This window comes from Lepidochelys kempii, chromosome 20 (genome assembly GCF_965140265.1).
Source record: "Lepidochelys kempii isolate rLepKem1 chromosome 20, rLepKem1.hap2, whole genome shotgun sequence".
NCBI lineage: Eukaryota > Metazoa > Chordata > Testudines > Cheloniidae > Lepidochelys > Lepidochelys kempii.
Genome location: NC_133275.1, coordinates 23,980,272 through 23,998,625, shown reverse-complemented (window position 1 = coordinate 23,998,625; position 18,354 = coordinate 23,980,272). Strand labels below are relative to the sequence as shown.

General features: G+C 59.1%; 1 protein-coding gene across 10 annotated transcripts; it reads right to left on the bottom strand.

The window, feature by feature from the left end:
* Window positions 1-3,093: 3,093 nt before the first annotated feature.
* IL27RA (interleukin 27 receptor subunit alpha) lies at window positions 3,094-16,925 on the bottom strand. 10 transcript variants are annotated; one of them, XM_073318119.1, is made up of 15 exons: window positions 16,437-16,924; window positions 13,432-13,541; window positions 12,226-12,358; window positions 11,468-11,628; window positions 10,986-11,134; window positions 10,249-10,402; window positions 9,714-9,793; window positions 9,040-9,238; window positions 8,156-8,356; window positions 7,464-7,565; window positions 7,191-7,352; window positions 6,663-6,791; window positions 5,807-5,897; window positions 4,511-4,607; window positions 3,094-4,197 (listed from the first exon to the last, which is right to left on the bottom strand). In XM_073318119.1, the coding sequence occupies exons 2-15, from the start codon at window positions 13,496-13,498 to the stop codon at window positions 3,883-3,885; spliced, it is 2,040 nt and encodes a 679-aa protein (XP_073174220.1). In that variant the 5' UTR covers window positions 13,499-13,541; window positions 16,437-16,924; the 3' UTR covers window positions 3,094-3,882. The 10 variants fall into 10 exon arrangements, with proteins under 10 accessions (XP_073174220.1, XP_073174219.1, XP_073174218.1 ...); XM_073318118.1 differs by having other exon boundaries at window positions 13,432-13,936; window positions 16,375-16,923; XM_073318117.1 differs by having other exon boundaries at window positions 13,432-13,936; window positions 16,437-16,923.
* Window positions 16,926-18,354: the final 1,429 nt, after the last annotated feature.

Below are 18,354 nucleotides of genomic sequence, written 5' to 3'. Positions count from 1 at the left end.
GCCCGCTCCTTGTGACTGTGTGGGGGAGGGTCAGCGAGTGGTTTTCCAGGTGTCGGCCTGCTGGGTTCTGTGCCCACCTCTGCCATTTTACCACTGGGTGACCTGGGGCAGGTCCCGTCCCCTCTCTGGCCTCAGTTTCCCCTCCCACCCTCTTTGTCTCGGTGAGCGTTGCCGGGCAGGGACGGTCTCTCGCTGTGTGTCTGTGTGGTGCCCAGAACAGCGAGATCCCTGACCTCAGTCGGGGTCTGGGCAGCGCCCAGCCGGAGGGGGACTCTGATCTCGGTCGCGGTCTCTGCCCTGAGCTGATAGGCACCAAGCTTGGGGATTGTCCCCATTTCAGAGAGGGGAATGCGGAGCTAGGGAATCCCTGCTCCAACCTGTAAGGTCCCCTCCCTCCCAGTGCTGAGAATAGGACTCCTGGGTTCTGGTCCCAGCTCTGGGAGGAGAATGTGGTGTAGTGATTAGAGCAGACCTGGACTGGGAGTCAGCGACTCCAGATTTACACCGCAGAGCATCCTGGGACCTCCAGCTTTGCAGCACTGGTCCCCCCTCTGGGCTTGTCTCCTCAAGGGGGGCTGCCCAGATTTCAGCCCTCAGAGCAGCCCCCAACTGCTTATAGGGGCAGCAGCTCCGAGCCACCATTTACCCCCAGTGCTGCAGTCCAGGCTGAGACAGCGGGAGACCAGAATCACGCCCCTGGCACCTCTGTCTCTGCCTGCACAGACTGTCCCATCACACGGGGCCCTGCTGCTGCCCTGACCCTAATGAAACCTTCCCCCAGGGCCAAATCTCCCCCACGCTGAGCTGCCAGCTCTGAGCACAGGTCACAGCGAGGGCTGCTGGGCAGACATCACCGTGTGGTGCTCAGCGTCTCGTCTGAGCCTGGATTGTCCCTTTTAAAAGCTGACAGAGCCACTGGAGTGGATGAGGCTGGATCCCCAGCTGGTGTAGATCAAGGTAGCATCATTGTGTGGGTGGGGCTGTTTGACACCGGCTGAGGCTCTGGCCCTTGCTGCTAAATGAAATCAGTGGGAGTTCAGCCCTTGGAGCTTCCCAGGGGCTGAGGAGGTGGGTTGTGACTGGCTCCAGGTTTCCCCGCAGTTGTGAATTCAGCACATCCCAGTGAGGCTGAGGGGGTTAAAGTCAAGTGAATTGAGATCTGATGTGTGTGTGGGGGTCTTTCTCATCTGGGGGGTAGGAATATCGCCCTCTTCTCTCTGCTCAATAGACTGGGCATGAAATTCAACCCCCCTCACCTTGGTTTGATGTCTGCCAAGCGTTGGCCTCATGCTTAAGGTCCTTAGTAGGGACTCAGGACACCTGGGTTCAATTCCTGACTCTATTGCCTCACCATGTGACCTTGGACAAGTGACTTCATCGCTGTGTGCCTCAGTTTCCCTTGTTTAGACTGTGTGCTCCAAGGGGTAGGGCTTGTTTCATTGTGTCTGGGCAGCACCCAGCCGAACGGGGCCCTGTAAATGCACATAATTGCAGCTGGAAAGCACGGAGGATTGTTATCAATCAGCCTGGAATTCAGCTTCTCGCGCTGCTACGGCCAAGCTGCCGGCGCTGAAGGGGAATTGCTGGGAGCGATGCAGGGCCTATGACACACGGCTAAGCTGAGCCAGCAGAGGGCAGTGGCGTTACCTGCGTTAGCCAGCTTGTTACAGTATTAAGTCTTCGAGCCAGAGGGGTTCACCTCATTGGTCCCACATTGGAGGGGGCCGGGGGGGGGGGTTCCTCTCAAGGCCCATAGCCCTGCATAGTCCAAGCAATTGCTCAGTTCAGGTCCCAACCCCTCCCTTCATCTATCAGGTTCGCACCCAGGGCGTTGAATCCCGAGGGCTGGGCTGCACCCGATGGGCCTTTCCTACCCCTGCCAAGACTGAGCGCAACTCCCACCCCCCCAGCGTGGGGGGCTGCAGGGCCAATTCCCGCCCCACACACACGCCCTAGTCTGTGCTGCCCACTCCATCGAACCGACCAAGTCAGGCGCAGGGCTGGAGCAGGGCACAGAGCTGACATGTCTGGCACGCACAGGAGCAGCCAGAGGCTACATGCTGCTCACAGAGACCTGCCCAGCTGCGTAGCCCCCGGTGCTCCGAGGGCACGGCGGGCATTGCTAGGGGGAGGCTGGGCGCAGTGCGGTGCAGAGGCAGCTCTGGGCCGGGGCCCCTGGGCTGCGGAAGCAGAGCCCTGCCCCGCCCGTGCGCTGCACTGGAAGGCTGCAGCATTTCACTTTACTCTGCACCTCGCCCGAGAGGAAGGATGTTCTTGTGGTCTCCAGCCCTTCTGGCTGCTACGCCACGACCACAAGAACATCCTTCCTGTGAAGGAGGAGAGAGCTTCCTATGAGGAGCTCTGCCACTGTCTGAGTCTGGGCAAGCTGCAGCCGTGCTCACAGGGCCTTGGGCAGCGGGCCTAGGTTCCTGGAGCAAGCATGGGGAATTGGGCGGCAGGACTCCTGGGTCCTACACCCAAGTCCACGACTGCCGTGCTGTGTGACCGTAGCCCAGTCGCTCTGTGCCTCAGTTTCCCCATCTGTAAAATGGGACTCAGGCTCCCTTCCTTCCAGGCCGTCGACGTGAGGCACAATTCCTTAGCCTCCGTAAGGCGCTGTAATAAGGCAGCCCCACCTGTGGCATGACGAATTTCCCTCAGTCCACTATAAAGCAAACCCAGTCTCTCTTGCTGGCCCATTCAATGGTCAGGAGCACCCAGCTGGTAACCAGGCTGCCCAGTGTCACAGTGACCCATCATTTCCCAGTCTGCCCTACAGTGACTTACCCCTGAGCACTCGGGTTCCAGGCTGTTGCTCGCCCCACCGGCTGAGTCTTCTACTCACAATGCAGCCCACCGACAGCCCCCCGGCACTGGCTCTCCAGGCCGGCTGCCAGCCACCCCTACTCCTGCGGTGAGCTTGCCGCTTTCTGCAGCTTCCCTGGCAGCCTCTGACCACCAGGCGGGAGGCAGCGGGTCACAGGGGCTCCTGACCCTGCCCTGCCATGAAGGGCCCAGTCACCATGTGACAGCCCCTTTGAGGTCCAGACAGGAAAGTCGCTGCTTTGTTTGTGGCAATGAGAGACAGGGAGCGAAGGTTAAAAAAACCGTGTACAAGTAAAAAAAAATGCCATACAACTGCATGGTGTGCAGCTCCGAGCTCGAGCGGGGCTCGAGAGTGGGGAGAAAGCTGGCCTGTGGAGGAGGGAACCTGCGGGGGGCCTGATACCAGGGTGACGGGCTGCTGACAATTAGAGGGGCAGAGTCTGGGTCTGTCACAGGCTCTGGGAGGAGGGGGCTGGGAGCAGGGGCTGGCTCCAGGCACCAGCTCTCGAAGCTGGTGCTCGGGGCGGCAATTAGAATGGGGCGGCAGTCCGTGTCCCACGGCGACTGCTTGGGGGGCCGGGGGGGAACTTGCTAGAGCCGCCCCTGGCTGGGAGTCAGGACTCCTGAGCTCTATCCCCAGCTCCAGAAGAGGAGTAGCGTGCGTAGTGGTTAGAGCAGAGGGGGCTGGGAGTCCGGAGAGGAACTCTGTCTCCATGGGCCATTCGGTCTTTGGCGTGTCTGCTAAGGCAGCCTGTCGGGAAGGTTGTCTAGGAGGGACGCAGTATACCAGCAAACTCAGTCCACCAGGCAGGGGCAATTCGGTCGCTGCAGAATTAAGGCTGGATCAGAGCCTGCACCACTAACAGGGGAAAATCTCTGTGTCCCATTCCCTGCCCCAAAGAGCGCCCCAACCTGAGCTTGCAGCCGGCGCCCCCTACAGGGGAAAGAGCCCATGTCCCAGTCTTTGGCCCCTCGAGCCAGGCACTCCTGGCTGGGTCCCCCCAGTGCCTAGGGCAGTGCTGTGTGGCGCTGGTGGTTCTCGCCCAGCCGCATCCCTCAGGCCAGTCCCAGCACCTCCTCCGGGGTGGGCATGAAATGTTTCTCGTAGCCAGAAATGACCGGGGCTTTGTCTCCCCACGTCTCCTCCAGGGTGGGGCTGCTTGGCACCAGCTCCTCTGTCCTGGGCTTGCTCCCGGTCCAGTCGTCAGCCCCCCCGCTGTGGGGCAGGGCAGGCAGAGGAGACTCCAGCTGGGGCAGAGTTGAGTAGCCCTGGTTCACGTTCTCCGCTGGTTCCCCGATATCAAGCTCGGTGATGGGGGTCTCCTCCGCGTCCAGGTTCCGCACCAAAGGCCCCCTGTAGCTGTGGGGATCCTGGAGGAAACAGATCATGAGAGCAGCCATCTCACTCCCTAGCGACAAGGAGCTCCCTGCCAGAGCTGGGCATGGAACCCAGGAGTCCTGATTCCCCGACCCCCCCGCTCTAACCACTAGACCCCACTCCCCTCCCATAGCTGTGGATAGAACCCAGGAGTCCTGACTCCCAGCCTGGCCCCCCACTCTAACCACTAGACCCCACTCCCAAACCCCTGATTGTCCAGGCCTGGCTTATCTGATCTGCCTCCCTTGGCCCTACTGCAGAGGACAAGGGCGGGTCACGCATCCTAGCCTGGGCCCCCCATCTCACCCTGTTCACCTCATGCAGCATAATCCTGCTGTGGGTGGCATCCGGGACCTTCTCCCAGCACCAGCTGGGCAGCACCTTGTGGCACAGGTCCAGCAGCCTGTGGGTGAGAGAGAGGAAGGGTTTTTTTAACACCTGGGGTGAGGGGTAGGGAGACTGCCTGGCTATGGAGGGCCAGCCCCCTTGAGGTGTTATGCAAATCATGGCACGCCTTGAGCTGCAGACTTGATAAATATGCAACACCTCATTTGCATAAATGAGATCCACATTGTGCCTCATTTGCATAAATTAGATCAATGCGTTACCTTGTTTGCATAAATTAGACCCACCAGAGATGCCTTCCCCCATCGCTCTCTCAGGCACCCCATTTAAATTTATTCCCTCCGCTGTCTCACCCTCTAACTAGCTCCCTCATCTCCCCTCCCCACCAAACTGGGAGCCTCTAGGGCACTAGTTTGGAGCCAGTGTCGCCCAATGGCCATTGGGTGAAACGAATTTGGTGGCTCTCAGCCCACAGTTCCGTGGCTCTGACTCGTCCGATCCCAGGGACTCAGATACTACAGAACAGAGAGGGTTAAGGAAGACCCCAGCCCCCCTTGGTGCTGGGAGCGTGTCCTTCCACCGCTGGGGGACGGGGGTGGGTTGTGGGTACTCGGGATTGAACCCAGAGCCACTAGATCTAAAAGCTGGAGGGCGTCTATAGCTGAACCGACTCCGCTCGCTAATGCTAGAGCAGGAGTATCCACCTCTCTGGGTGCAGGGCTGAGCCAAATCCTGGGGTGTTCGGCTCTCTGGCAATTCCAAAAAAACCCCCGAAAACCAGACCTGAGGTTTTTTCAACAGTGTCAGCGAATGGCAAAGACCAGACCCCACCACTGTGGGTGGGAAAGCCTCATTCGGGGCGAATCGACACCTTGCGCTCGCCTTTCACGCGTCCTGGGAACGTTTCTCTGTTTGCGAAAACCGACGCGGCAGGACGTTTCCAAACCCAAAGTTGCTTGGAGCCGGGACAATATGGAACTATTTCGACATGGAATTTGGGGGGGGGGGGTTGCTTTTCCGATGCGCAACTTGGCAACCAGACCCGGATTTGCCCAACTTGCTGGCACTGCTGACTCTCCGTTTTTCACCAAAAATGTTTCCGCTGAAAGATGTTGCCTGGCTCTGTCTGTGTGTCCCAGCCACCACTGAGCACGACACGGCGAGGGCTCCCTACGGCTTAAAAGCCCCGTCCAGGATGACCTAGGACCCTGCGTGGGGGCCCGCTCCCCGCCCCCACCGACTGCCTGGCATTCTTACTGCACATGCAGGACAGCTCCCAGGACACAGGCCAGGAAGAGGAGGAATCCCACCGCCAGGAGGGAAGCCAGGACAGCCTCCCAGCGGGAATCTGCAGGGAGAGGGAGCAGGGTTGGGAGAAAGCCTGAGTGCCTCTGTCCCTGAATCCCAACATGCCCCCCCAGCTGGAGGGGAGAGCCCCACGCGGCCCAGAGAGGGCAGGGCCCACCCAGACCTAACGCAGCACCACTCTGCAACAGGATCTATGCCACGCACACCCACGCCCTCCCCCGGCCACGTTACAGGGGCATAGAGTGAGAGGAAGGCCCAGCAGGGCAGGACAAGGCTTCTGTAACCTCCTGGATCCCTTCCTCTGACAATCCCAAAGCGTTAAGCAAATAGCTAGGTATGGAGGGGGGCGGTTGCACTGAAAGGCAGCCACCTCTGGGGTGGAACACAGCACCAGTGCATGGGGATTGCTCTGCCAGCACTGAGATGCAGCCATCTCTGGGGTGGGGCATGGCAGCTGTTTACACAGGGATCCCTCGCCCGGTGCTGAGATGCACCTGCCTCTGGGGTGAGGCGTGGCAGGTGAGGAACAGCTACACAGCTTGTTGTACACGGGAGGTGAAGGAGAATCCCGCATCTGGCTGCAACTGCATGGGAGGCTGAACTGAAACTGGGACACCGTAGCTGATCCCCTGAGTCTTGGGGGGAAAGCGCCCCCTGCTGAGCCCACATCCTGCAGCACAGCACCCCCTCTTCCCACAGTGGGGGGAAAGCACCCCGCTTCTTGCAGTTCTAGGGGCTCCCGTCCCAGCTCCGCCCCGCCGGACCCTGCTGAGCCCACAAGCCCCCAGCAGCTGGCAGCCCCCACCTGGGGTGTGGAAGAGGTGGATGGAGCTGGCGTTTCCTTCCCCAGCCGAGGTGGAGCCCGTCATCCAGAGCTGGTAGGAGGTGCCAGGCTCCAGGCCTGAGAGGTTGTAGCTTGTCTCTGTAGCAGCGACTGCACAAGGGATGAGAGATGCGTGAGCTGGGAGGCCTGAGGTCTCCGTATTCCCATTGCCCCCAGCCCCGCCCCTCCCGGGTCAGATAGCAGGGGAAGGGACAGCTTCCCTTCCTGTCCAAGGCTAGTGCCCCTCCTCCACTCCCAAGCCTCGGCTCCTGTCTCCACTAGCACCCCCTCTAGTGGCCAGCCTACATAGAGGATAAAAGTCTCACTACCGCTGCTAGCAGAGGGAGCAACTCCTTTAGCTCGGAGACCCCCAGGTCCAACTCCAGCTGCTGCCCCACCTGAGATATCAGCTCAGCTCCCACCAGAGGCCCATGCTGCTGGGGTGAAGCCTGTTCCCACAGCACCCCGGATCCCTGGGGAGGGCCCCATGCCCCACGGATAGGCACTTACTGGGCTGGTAGGTCTGTGGGCTCCCCGTGGGCGCGGCGAGGTAGAGGGTGTAGTGGGTGATGTGCCCATTGCGCTGCGCTAGGGGGATCGCCTCCCAGGAGATGACAGACGCCTCCTTGGAGATGCTACGATCCTGCAGGCCCTGGGGCCCTGCCGACGGCACTGGGGAGAGTGAAGAGGGGATGGGCTGTGAGTGAAGCCAGCAGTACCCATCCCACCTTCCTTAGCTCCCAGCGTGGGCCCATCGGGGTGGGACGGGGGCTGCGCACCTACCTCCTTCCTGGGTGTAGGCTCGGACAGGGGCCGATGCACCAAAGCCCCCGGGGTACAGCCCGTACACGCGGACCTGATACGGCACCCGTGGCCTGAAGTCACCTGGGGCAGGGGAGCGAAGGGAGACAGGGTCAGTTCCCAGGGGGAGCTGCCAATCTGAGCGGTCGCTGCCGAGTCCTGGCTTAGAAGCACAAAGTAGAAATTCCCAGCCCTTCTCGGACACCTCACAACCAAGCCCCACAGCCCCAGCCTCCCCTCCCCGTCCTCGGTGCAGCAGGACTCCGAGGCGCATCTTACAAATGGGGAAACTGAGGCACCCAGCTATTTTGTGCAAGGGCCCAGGATAGAGCCCAGGCGTTATGACTCTCAGCCCTCCCCCCGCTCTAACCACTAGACCCCACTCCCCATTTCCAGAGCTGGGACTAGACCCCAGGAGCCTTGACTCCTGTCCTATCGCTCCTTTAACCCACTAGACCCCACTCCCCACCCACAGCCAAAGATAGAACCCAGGAGTCCTGACTCCCAGCCCCCCCGCTCTAACCACTAGACCTCACTCACACGTGCAAAGGGCCTGACCGTTGCTCAGGCTCTGAGTTTTCCCAGCAGAGTGTCAGGCGTGGGACAGGGTGAAGCAGCCCCCTGGCCCCATGCTGTGGCATGCAGGGGCCTCCGTGGCCAGGCTCTCCCCATACCTGTCAGCAGGGCACTGTGAACGCCCGCTGCCCTGCGCACCCAGCCCAGGGATGCCGCCTTTGAGCTGCTGCACTCCTTGGCCCACTCCACCAGGTACTCCGTGGGCTCCCCTTCCAGTGGGTCCTTGCTGGGCTCCCAGGTAACGCGGAGATCCTGCCCATGCATGGCCACAGCCTGGACCCCTGCCGGGGCAGACAGATCTGGGAGAATCCACAGGATCCATCACTGGGCGCAGCTCCCCCTAGGGTAGTCGTTCTCTGGGTCCCCCCTGCACCAGCTTAGGGATGCTGCAGGAATGGGACTCGGGGCCTTTCCCTTCTAGGGGGCACTGGCCCTGATTCAACCCAGGGTGGGGGGACTGGCTGGCTCGGGGGGGGGGGGGCAGGCAGGGAATGGGGCTCCGGGCCTTTCCCCTCTAGGGGGCGCCATCCCAGATCCAGCCCAGCGTGGGGGGACTGGCTGGCTTGGGGGGGCAGGGGAGGGGCAGGGAATCGGGCATAGGGTCTTTCCCCTCTAGGGGGCGCCAGCTCCCATCTTACCCCATGGCAGGGAAGGGGCCAGCTCAGGGAGGGCAGGGAATGGAACTTGGGGCCTTTCCCCTCTAGGGGGCGCCATCCCGGATCCAGCCCAGCGTGGGGGGACTGGCTGGCTTGGGGGGGGGCAAGGAATGGGGGCTTTCCCCTCTAGGGAGCGCCGGCTCCCATCTGGCCCCAGGGTGTGGGACTGGCTGGCTCGGTGCAGGGGGAGCAGGGAATGGGGCACGGGGCCTTTCCCCTCTAGGGGATGCCAGCTCCCATCTGATTCTGCGGCAGGGGAGAGTCTGGCTCGGTGGTTAGGGAATGGGACACGGGCCCAGTGCGGTCAGGCCCCCACGGGGTCGTACCCTGCCGCTCCAAGCTGAGGTTGGCAGGCTGTGTCCGCCCGACGTGGTTGTTTGCCGAGATCCAGACGTGGGTGGTTCTGGCGGGGAGGCTCGCGTTGCAGCAGGGGGACTCCAGGGGGCTCTCGGCGCCGTCGCTGCCCGTCCGGAAGGCCAGGCTGTAGCTGCGAATGACTCCCCTGGCTGCTTCGGAATTGAGCGGCTGGTAGGGAACCCAGCGAAGGGTTAACGCAAATGGATGAGTATCCCATCCCCTCCCCCTGCCCCACCCCGCCCTCCAGATGGGGCCGCCCCTTGTGCTTGACATCGCTAGGGCCCCCGTTGCCTGGGAATAACCTGGGCCACCCCTGCAATGCAACCACCTCTGGGGTGGAACGTGGCCGCTGCTTAGCAGCTGCGTGGACACACTGTGCATCAGTTTAGGACAGGAAGTGGAGGCTACGGGCGTGTCCAGGAGGGAAAGCCAATCGGAATTTGGCCAGGGCACCGGGGGGCACACCCCAGTCATGACAGCGGAGCTTATCCAATCGGCTGGGACCTCCAGCACCGATGGGAAGACTCCTGCTGTACTGTACCCCTTTGTTTCCTGGTTTGCAGCGATCTAAGCACGGGGGCCTCTCGGGGGGGTAGCGCCGGGGAACCTCAACCCTGCAATGATGGGCCCAGGTGGGTCTCACCTTCCACAGCAGCAGCAGGCTGGGCTCTCCGGACTCAGCAGGGCTGGCCACTTGCCACACGTCCACCAGGCCCAGCGGGGCTAAGGGCAACAGAGAGGGGCCGTGGCATCAGAGAAGAAACTGGGGTCGCTCCAGGGCAGGGAGGGTGTACAGGGCACACAGCAGCTCTCCGGAGCCAGGAAAGCACTGGGCCCCTTTCCCAAGAGGGGTGTTCCCCTGACTGCCCGGGGCAGAACAGGCCTCTGCATTTAGCATTGCAGGGAGACCTTTTCCAGGGCTGGGAATAGAACCCAGGAATCCTGGCACCCAGTTTTTTCATCTTCTCCCCTATTACTAGACCCCACTCCCCTCCCAGAGCTGGGAACTGAACCCCAGAGTCTTGACTTCCAGCCCCCTGACCCCCCCCCCCTTCCACCCCACAGCTGGGAATAGAACCCAGGAGTCCTGACTGTTGCCGCCTTAACTGACTACACCACATGTGACCCTCCCCGGCAAGGCAGGCGTTTTGCTCTGGCTAGCTCAGGCCCATACGTACCAGCCTCGGGAGACTGGAAGGTCTGGGACGGGCTCCAGTCGCTCCAGAAGCCCTTCCCGTCCTCAGGGATGCAGCGGGCCTGCACCTCGTAGGCCGTGAAAGGCTCCAGGCTGGAGAACTCGTAGTGGTTGGGCTCAACATCCCCCTCATGAACCTGCCAGGGAGAACGGCACAGAGAGAGATGGAGCCGCAGGGCTCTGGGGACCCATCTCGCAGGAGGGAGGGCTGGGAGGGGAGCGGGGTCCAGTGGTTAGAGCAGAGGGGATGGGAGTCAGGACTGCTGGGTTCTATCCCCAGCTCTGGAAGCGGAGCAGGGTCTAATGCTCCATTGGTAGACCCCTGAGCCGTTCAGCCCAGATGATTAAGACACAGTGACCTTTGGCCTGTATGCCGGCTCCACCCTAGCCAGCAAGGCCCCGGTGTAGGAGGAATTCTGTGGTGGCCAGGTCATCCCAATTTAAGGAGTAGATGGGCCTGAACGTAACTAGGAATCAGCATCTTTCATTCTACAGCTGCCCCCTGTCAGCAGAAGGTGTAACAGGCCCTGCTATTTGTTATGAGCAGGATTTGAACCCAGGACTCTGTAGCACCAGAATGCAGTCCTCCATTACTTGAGCTGAAGGAGGAGCTCTATTATCTAGCAGCAGTAGTAGGCTGCTATCCCAGAGGAAGCCCTGTCTTTCAACCCCCCCCTCCCCGCCCCAAGCACATTTTGCAATCCTGTCACGCAGACTCACCCTGGTCCAGTTGGTGGTCCCAGATACCCGGTAGCGAAGGTGGCAGGCCAGATCCCGGGAGAAATGCTCAGGCCACTGGGGGTTTGTCCAGCTCATGGTGACCACAGGGGTCACGTCCTCTAGGCTCAGTACAGGGGGATCCGGCTTCACTGGAACCAACACAGTGAATGAAGGGAAAGTAGGAGCCAAAAGTCCTGGCTCCCAGGCCTAACCACTGAACCCCACTCCCCTCCCACAACTGGGATAGAACCCAGGAGTCCTGGCTCCCAGCCTCACCCACACCCAATCTAATCACTGTACCCAGGCTTTCTATGAAACAGCTGGCCCAGTTCTAGAGGATTTTAAGTGGAAAGCCTCGAGATGAAATCCACACAAATTCCCAATGGGGCCCAACAGCCTAGCCCCCATCTCCCAATCCCCCACCCCCACCATTCACTCCTAGGGCCGGTGAGGAGCTGGGCTGCTGCCTGGCGCTGGGTCACCTATTTCGTGCAGGGTCAGAGTTAGCCTTGGTGTGATCTGGGTCCCGTCACCAGCCTCCACCCATACGGCATAGTTCTCATTGCGTGTCAGGTTGCTTCTTCCAATCACCACCCAGCTCTGTCCGGCGGGGGCCTGGGAACTCTGCGTCTGGTTGCGTTTGCTGGCGGATGAACCCAGGGAAGAAACTGATGAGTCGGAGCATACAACAGGGCAGAGCTAGAATACAACCCGGGAATCCTGGTTCCCAGACCTCCCACTGCTCTCACCTCTAGACCCCACACCCCTCCCAGAGCCGGGAATAGAACCCAGGAGTCCCGGCTCCCAGCTCATGCTCTAGCCCAGGGGTAGGCAACCTACGGCACGGGTGCCAAAGGAGGCCTGCAAGCTGATGTTCAATGGCACTCACACTGCCCGGGTCCTGGCCACCGCTCTGGGGGGCTCTGCATTTTAGTGTAATTTTAAAAGAATCTTCTTAAACATTTTAAAAACCTTATTTACTTTACACACAACAATAGTGTAGGTATAGATTATAGACTTAGAAAGAGACCTTCTAAAAACGTTAAAATGTATGAGTGGCACGCGAAACCTTAAATTAGAGTGAATGAACGAAGACTCGGCACACCACTTCTGAAAGGCTGCCGACCCCTGCTCTAGCCACTGCACTCCACTCCCCTCCCAGAGCTGGGGAGCTGTTCTGGGCACCTGAGCAGTGGGTGGGATCCTGGGCTCCCTCCCCCAGGCAGGGGGTTATACTCACAACTTCAGGCTCTGGTAGTGGAGGGTGTAGGTGGTGATAGCCTCAGAGCCGGACCTGCTGGGCCATGTGCAATTCATGCCCCCTCTGGGGCCCACCTGGTAACACTCCAGCCCTGTGGGTTCCTCTGGGTCACCTGCACCCAAGCACATATCAACCTGCAGCTGTCTGGGGAGGCCGGGGGCTTGGACGCTTCTATCCAGCCTGAGCGTGACTGGCCCCAGGGGTCCTGGGCCTAAGTGCTGGATCACACCCAGCAGCCTGCCACCTAGACCCTTCTCCTCCCCCACCCAGAGTCGGGAATAGAACCCAGGAGTCCTGACTCCCAGTGCCCCCCTGCTGTAATCCACTAGCTCCCGCTCTCCCCCCAGAGCTGGGAATAGAACCCAGGAGTCCTGAGCCCCTCTCCTGAGCATGGACTTGCAGAGGGCTGTGCTGTCACTCCGTCTCCATTAAGATGCCCCATCCCCTGCCTTAACCTAGCTCAGTGCTTCCTGCTGAGTGCAGCAGGTCTAGGGCTCGGGGGGTGAGGGGCCAGGGGGGAGGGGCTGACGGAGCCTTCCTCTGTCTGTCTGTCTGTCTGCAGCAGCCGCATCTCCATGCCCGAAGCCTCTGTCAACATCTCCCCCAGCACACGTGCCACCAAGTCAAACAGTTATAAACCGCAGGGCGCTAGCAATCCGAGTGTCGGTGGCCGGGGGGGGAGGGGAGAGGGTGTCTGTCCGTGGGGGTAACCTAGATCCTCTTTCACTGGGTTTCCATCCGCTCATGCTGGGCAGAGCCAGGCCTGCTGGATGGGAAAGTCAGGGTGTCGCAGGGAGTGGGAGGGGGGGCTCGCCAGGGGGCTCTCTCCCCTCCAACAGTGCTGACCTGGGTGTGGTGCCTGGGGTCCTGTGCTGTAGAGAGCAGGGGGGGGCTCCCTCCCTTCAGTCAGTGCTGAGCCCAACATGGGACAAGGAGGGGGGTCTGTGCTGCAGGGAGCCGGGGTGGGGCTGTTGTGGTCCACTGGGGGGCAGTTGCAGCCTGGTGGGTAAGGGGCCGGGGACTGAGCCTCAGACAGAGCAGGGGTCTGATTCTGACGGCACCCCGACTGGCTTTCCATCCATGCGTGGCAATAGACTCTTTAGGAGTCACTCCTGATTTACCCCAGTGTAAATGAAATCGGAACCAGGACTTGGGTGTCCTGGGAAATTGAAATTGAGCTCTCACCTTCCTGAAACCCAAAGGTCTTCAGTGCCAGCAGCAGGAGCCATGCTCCCTTCCATCTCTTCCTCATGGTGCCAGCCCCGCATGGGAAGCAGAGATAGCTGGTCAGCAACCTGGCAAGCAAGGAGCAAGGGTGTGTATGCTGGTAACCACCATAGTGCAGCAGGTCTGGGCCCCTCTGGTTTTGCCGGGAGTCACTGGGAGGTCTCAGAAATGCAGACTGGGAGCTCCCTCTGCCTCTAATTTACAATGTCCCCATCTGTAAAAGAGGGCTGGTGATCCTATGTGAAGTGCTTGGAGAGCTCCTGAGTCGTAGATCACAAGGCCAGACGGGACCGTTGTGGTCATCTGGTCTGGCCTCCTGGCTAACACAGGCCAGAGAATGTGCCCCACAATAATTCCCAGAGCAGAGCCTTTAGAAACACATCCAGTCCTGACTGTAAACTTGTCCACGATGGAGAAGCCACCACGACTCTGGGTAAGTTGTTCCAGTGATCAATCCCCCTCGCTGTTAAAAAAAAACAATGCCTTACTGCCAGCCTGAATTGGTCTAGCTTCAACATCATTGGCTCTTGTTAGACCTTGGGCTGCTAGATAGAAGAGCCTGTTATCAAAAATTTATAGGTATTTACAGATTGGGATCAAGTCACCCCTTAACCTTCTCTTTGTTGAGCTGAATAGATTGAGCTCCCTGAGTCTCTCACTACCAGGCAAGTTTTCTAACCCTTCAATCATTCTCGTGGCTCTTCTCTGACCCCTCTCTGATTTATCAACATCCTTCTTGAATCCAGATTCCTGTTTATACATCCCCGGATCCCACTAGCCCTTTTGGCCCCAGCTTTGCGCTGGGAGCTTCTGTCCAGCTGGTTTTCTGCCATGACCCCCAAATCTTTCCAGAGTCCCAGCTTCCCAGGAGAGAGTCCCCATCCTGTAAGCACGGCCGACATTCTCTGTTTTGAAATGTAACAGCTACATTGGGCCATTTCAAAATGCAGATTGCTTGCTTCCTCAGTTTACCAACCAATCCAGACTGCCCTGAACCAGTGACCCCATCCTCTCTGTTATTTACCATTCCCCCAATTTCTGTGCGGCGGTCAAACTTTATCAGGGATGGTTTTGTTTTCTTTTCTTCCATATCGTTAATAACAATGTTAAGTAGCATAGCAGGGCCAAGAGCAGATCCCGGCTGGACTCCACTAGAAACAGACCTGCTTGATGCTGAGTCTCCACTTACACTTTGAGAACTATCACGTAACCCGATTTTCATCCATTAATGTGTGCCATGTTAATTGGGATGAAGAGCACTAAATAAAAGCTAGGGAGTTATTAGTCATTGTTATTGTTTAATTGCAGGGTTTAACCCAGATAGTTTTGCTCCTAACCACTCCTCGGGCATTTGAGTTAAATAGGCACCAATGAAATAAACAAATCAGTGTTTTCTCCACTCAGTTCATAAGCATCTCAGGGGGCAAAAGCTTCCCTGTTATCCATAGAGTCTTCTCACAGGAAGGTGGGGAAGGAAATACCAGAGGAGACAAAGCATCCTAAAACTGCCACCAACAACTAAAGGAAATGAATAAAAATCGAGCCCACAAACTACACCCCAGGCATTAATTTGACCCCCAAAAAGGGGAAGGGCCGGAAAGACACCATGAAATCCGCTCAGGCCATGCTATGGCCGTGGGTTTAACACAGGAGGTGCCCAGAGTCCACAGTGACGGGTGGCAGGATAAAGCTCTAACACTGAGGTGAGATCTAAATGTCAAAAGCAAAAAAAATAGTAAATAAAAGAGCAGAACAAAACAAAACAAAACAAAATGAGAAAGCGGGGAGACTGATGGGAAACCAGTGATGTGGTGATGCACTGGAGCTCCGACTTGCACCTCTTCATGGCCTCAGTTCGCTCTCATGCGCAGACAGCACATAGGAAAGGCCGGACTGGATCAGCACCAAGGTCCATCTAGCCCACGCAGCAGTGCCTGGCACCTGCTGTCCCAGAACCCCACAGGGCGGGGATCACCAGCCCATAGGAAAGGTCCTTCCTGACCCCTAATCGGCTCCAGCCCCAAAGCTAGAAGGTTGTAAATTTCTTGGGCAGAATGCCTATTGGCTCCTCTAGGGCCAGGATTTCCCTCTCGGATGCTCTCCTTACCCATACAAATGTGCAAGCTGATGGTTTGGAATCCTGCTAAGCTTTTGGATCAGTCTGGTCTCGTAGCAAAAACTAACCTTGACTTCAATTGTCATTGTCTTTATTACCCCGATTTCCAGCCTGCCCCCCTGCCCCGATCTAGCCACTAGATCCCACTCCCCTCCTTGAGCCAGGGGTAAAATGCAGAAATTCTGACTCTCAGTCTGCTGCGCCTCGAACCACTAATTCCATCTTCCCTCCGAGATCTGGGAATAGGACCGGACAGCTGACTTCCAGCCCTCCCTGCTTGCTCTAACCACTAGATCCCACTCCCCCCCTTGTTCCATGGATAGAACCCAGTAATTCTGACTCACAGAACTGGGAATAGAACCCAGGAGACCTGATTCCCAGCAGCCCCGCCCCAAACCAGTAAACATGACTCCCCTTCTCATGCCAGGGGTAAAACCCTAGCATCTTGGCTCCCAGCCACCGCTCCTCTAACCATGAGCCCAAACTCCCCTCCCAGAGCTGGGAATTCAACCCAGGAGTCCTGACTCTTGGGCTCAGTAGAGCTTGTGTCAAGCGCTTCTTTGTGCTTCTCCCCTGCTCACCTCCTCTCCACCCACTCCATAGCACGACCTGAACAAATGAACATCCAGAGATCTTCCGCGGACCACCCTTTGAGACTCCCCTTTCACTGCAGCCCTCCCTGCCCCCCGGGGGGGGGGAGGAAATGCAGAGCCCCCCCCCCACACATCTGGAACAGCTGGGCCCCATCACCTTAGCCCAGTAACCCCCCCTCCTTCCATCCTTACCCGTCAGCCAACACTGTCCCACAATCCCCTCCACAAGGTACTTGGCAACCCCAGTCACATACTTGGCTTAAAGTTGGAGGCTGTGGCCGAGCTCCCCTGGTAAGAGGACAAAGGAACAGAGGAACAGCTGGGAAAGGAAGCGGTTGCCAAATCAGGCCACACGCCAGGGGCTCCCACGGTCCCCGCCGCCTGCCTCGGGGGCCGCCCAGCGCTCGCCCTGGGCCAAAGCGGCCGGCGGCGAGGGAAGAGGGAAGAGCCCGAAGCAGGAAGCGCTGGGTTGCACACTCGCTGAGCAAGCTGTACAGGGGACGGACACACACGCAGCCAGCTGCCGAGACACCGGAACAAGCCCCCCGTCAGAGTTTCCGAAAGTCTGCAGCGTCGCCCGGGTGGCTCTTCGGGGCGCACGTCCCCCCGAGCTAGCGCCGGAAGGCGGGGGCGCTGCTGGGTTGGTGTCTCTGCGGCGCGGGGGGCGCAGGCAGGGCGGAGAAGCCAAGCGCCGCCCAGCGCGCCGCGGAGCGGGGGATCCCCCAGGCTGTTGCTTTAACCATGTGCCGGTCAGAGCCAGGGCGAGAAGCCAGAACTCCCGGCTTCCGGCCGCCCCAGGAGCCTCGTGGAGAGTAAACGGGGGTAGACAGAGCCGGACCCCCTGCCTATCTGGGGCTGACGGAGTTTAGTTTACCCACTTCTTTTCTTTGCCACTAGACCATGGAGTCAGCCCTGCTCTAACCACCAGACCTCGCTCCCCACCCAGCAATAGGCATAACGCCCAGGAGTCCTGGTTTTCAGTTCTCTGCCGCTGCTCTAACCACTAGTTCACATTCCCCTCTCACAGCCAGGAACAGAGTCCACCAGTCCTGCTTCCTGTCCCCTCTTAATCTACAGCATACTCCTCTCCCAGCGCCCAGGGGTCCGGACCCACACGCCCCTTGCTCTAACCACAAGCCCATACTCTCTCCCACAGCAACATGGAGAACTGTTCACTCCAGAACTCTTGTTTCCTGTACCAAACACTGTCACGGGGTCCCCGGGCGATGCTCTGGAACTGCTCCCCATGAAGCCAGGCAGGACTCTGGGGTAGTCGCCTTTCTGTGAGCAGCCTGTCTGCAGGACACACAGCTCACACAGCTTCCACCTTCCTGGGTCTGACCTCGGAGCATTCAGCCTCCTCTGCCCCTCCGTGCGCTTCCCACAGCGAGTCTGCCCAGCCGGGGTCCTGGGGAAGCCAGAGGGTCCTGCCCCCCAACTCCGCAGTCAGACGGGACTCTCAGCCAGCCAGTAAAACAGAAGGTTTATTAGACGACAGGGACATGGTCTAACACAGAGCTTGTAGGTACAGAGAACAGGACCCCTCAGCCGGGTCCATTCTGGGGGGCAGTGAGCCAGACAACCATGTCTGTCCTTCACTCCATGTGCCCAGCCAGCTCCAAACTGAAACTCCCTCCAGCCCCTCCTCCTCTGGGCTTTGTCCCTTTCCCGGGCCAGGAGGTCACCGGATTCCTTTGTTCTCCAACCCTTTAGCTCTCACCTTGCAGGGGGGAAGGGCCCAGGCCATCAGTGGCCAGGAAACAGGGTGTCGGCCATTGTCTGTGTCCAGACCCCTGCACACACCTGCCCTCTAGGGCTCTGCAGTGATCATACACCCTTATCCCACCCCCTAGATACTTAAGAACTGCCTAGGGGAAACTGAGGCACCCCCACACAATTCAGAGGAAACATTAAGAACAGTCCCGCTTCGTCACAAACACTAAGTAACATTCTTTGTTCAGTGCCACACAATGTACTAACGTGCATCTAATAATATCCCTCATTAAGGAGATTCCAGTGCAAGGAGACGTGCAAGCAAAGGAAGAAAGTCAGGACTTCTGGGTTTTATCCCCAGCTCTGGGAGGGGAGTGGGGTCAAGTGGGTAGAGCAGGGGAGGGGGAGGGCTGGGAGTCATGACTTATGGTTTTTATTCCCAGCTCTGATGGAGAGTGG

Excerpts from the sequence above, each read along its gene's own strand:
- IL27RA (XM_073318115.1), bottom strand. The coding sequence starts at position 16,214 with ATGTTCATTTGTTCAGGTCGTGCTATGGAGTGGGTGGAGAGGAG. Across the intron at positions 11,135-11,467 it reads TCTGACCCTGCACGAAATAG|TGAAGCCGGATCCCCCTGTA; the intron begins GTGACCCAGCGC and ends TGTTGGTTCCAG. Across the intron at positions 7,566-8,155 it reads TCACAGTGCCCTGCTGACAG|GTGACTTCAGGCCACGGGTG; the intron begins GTATGGGGAGAG and ends CCCCTGCCCCAG.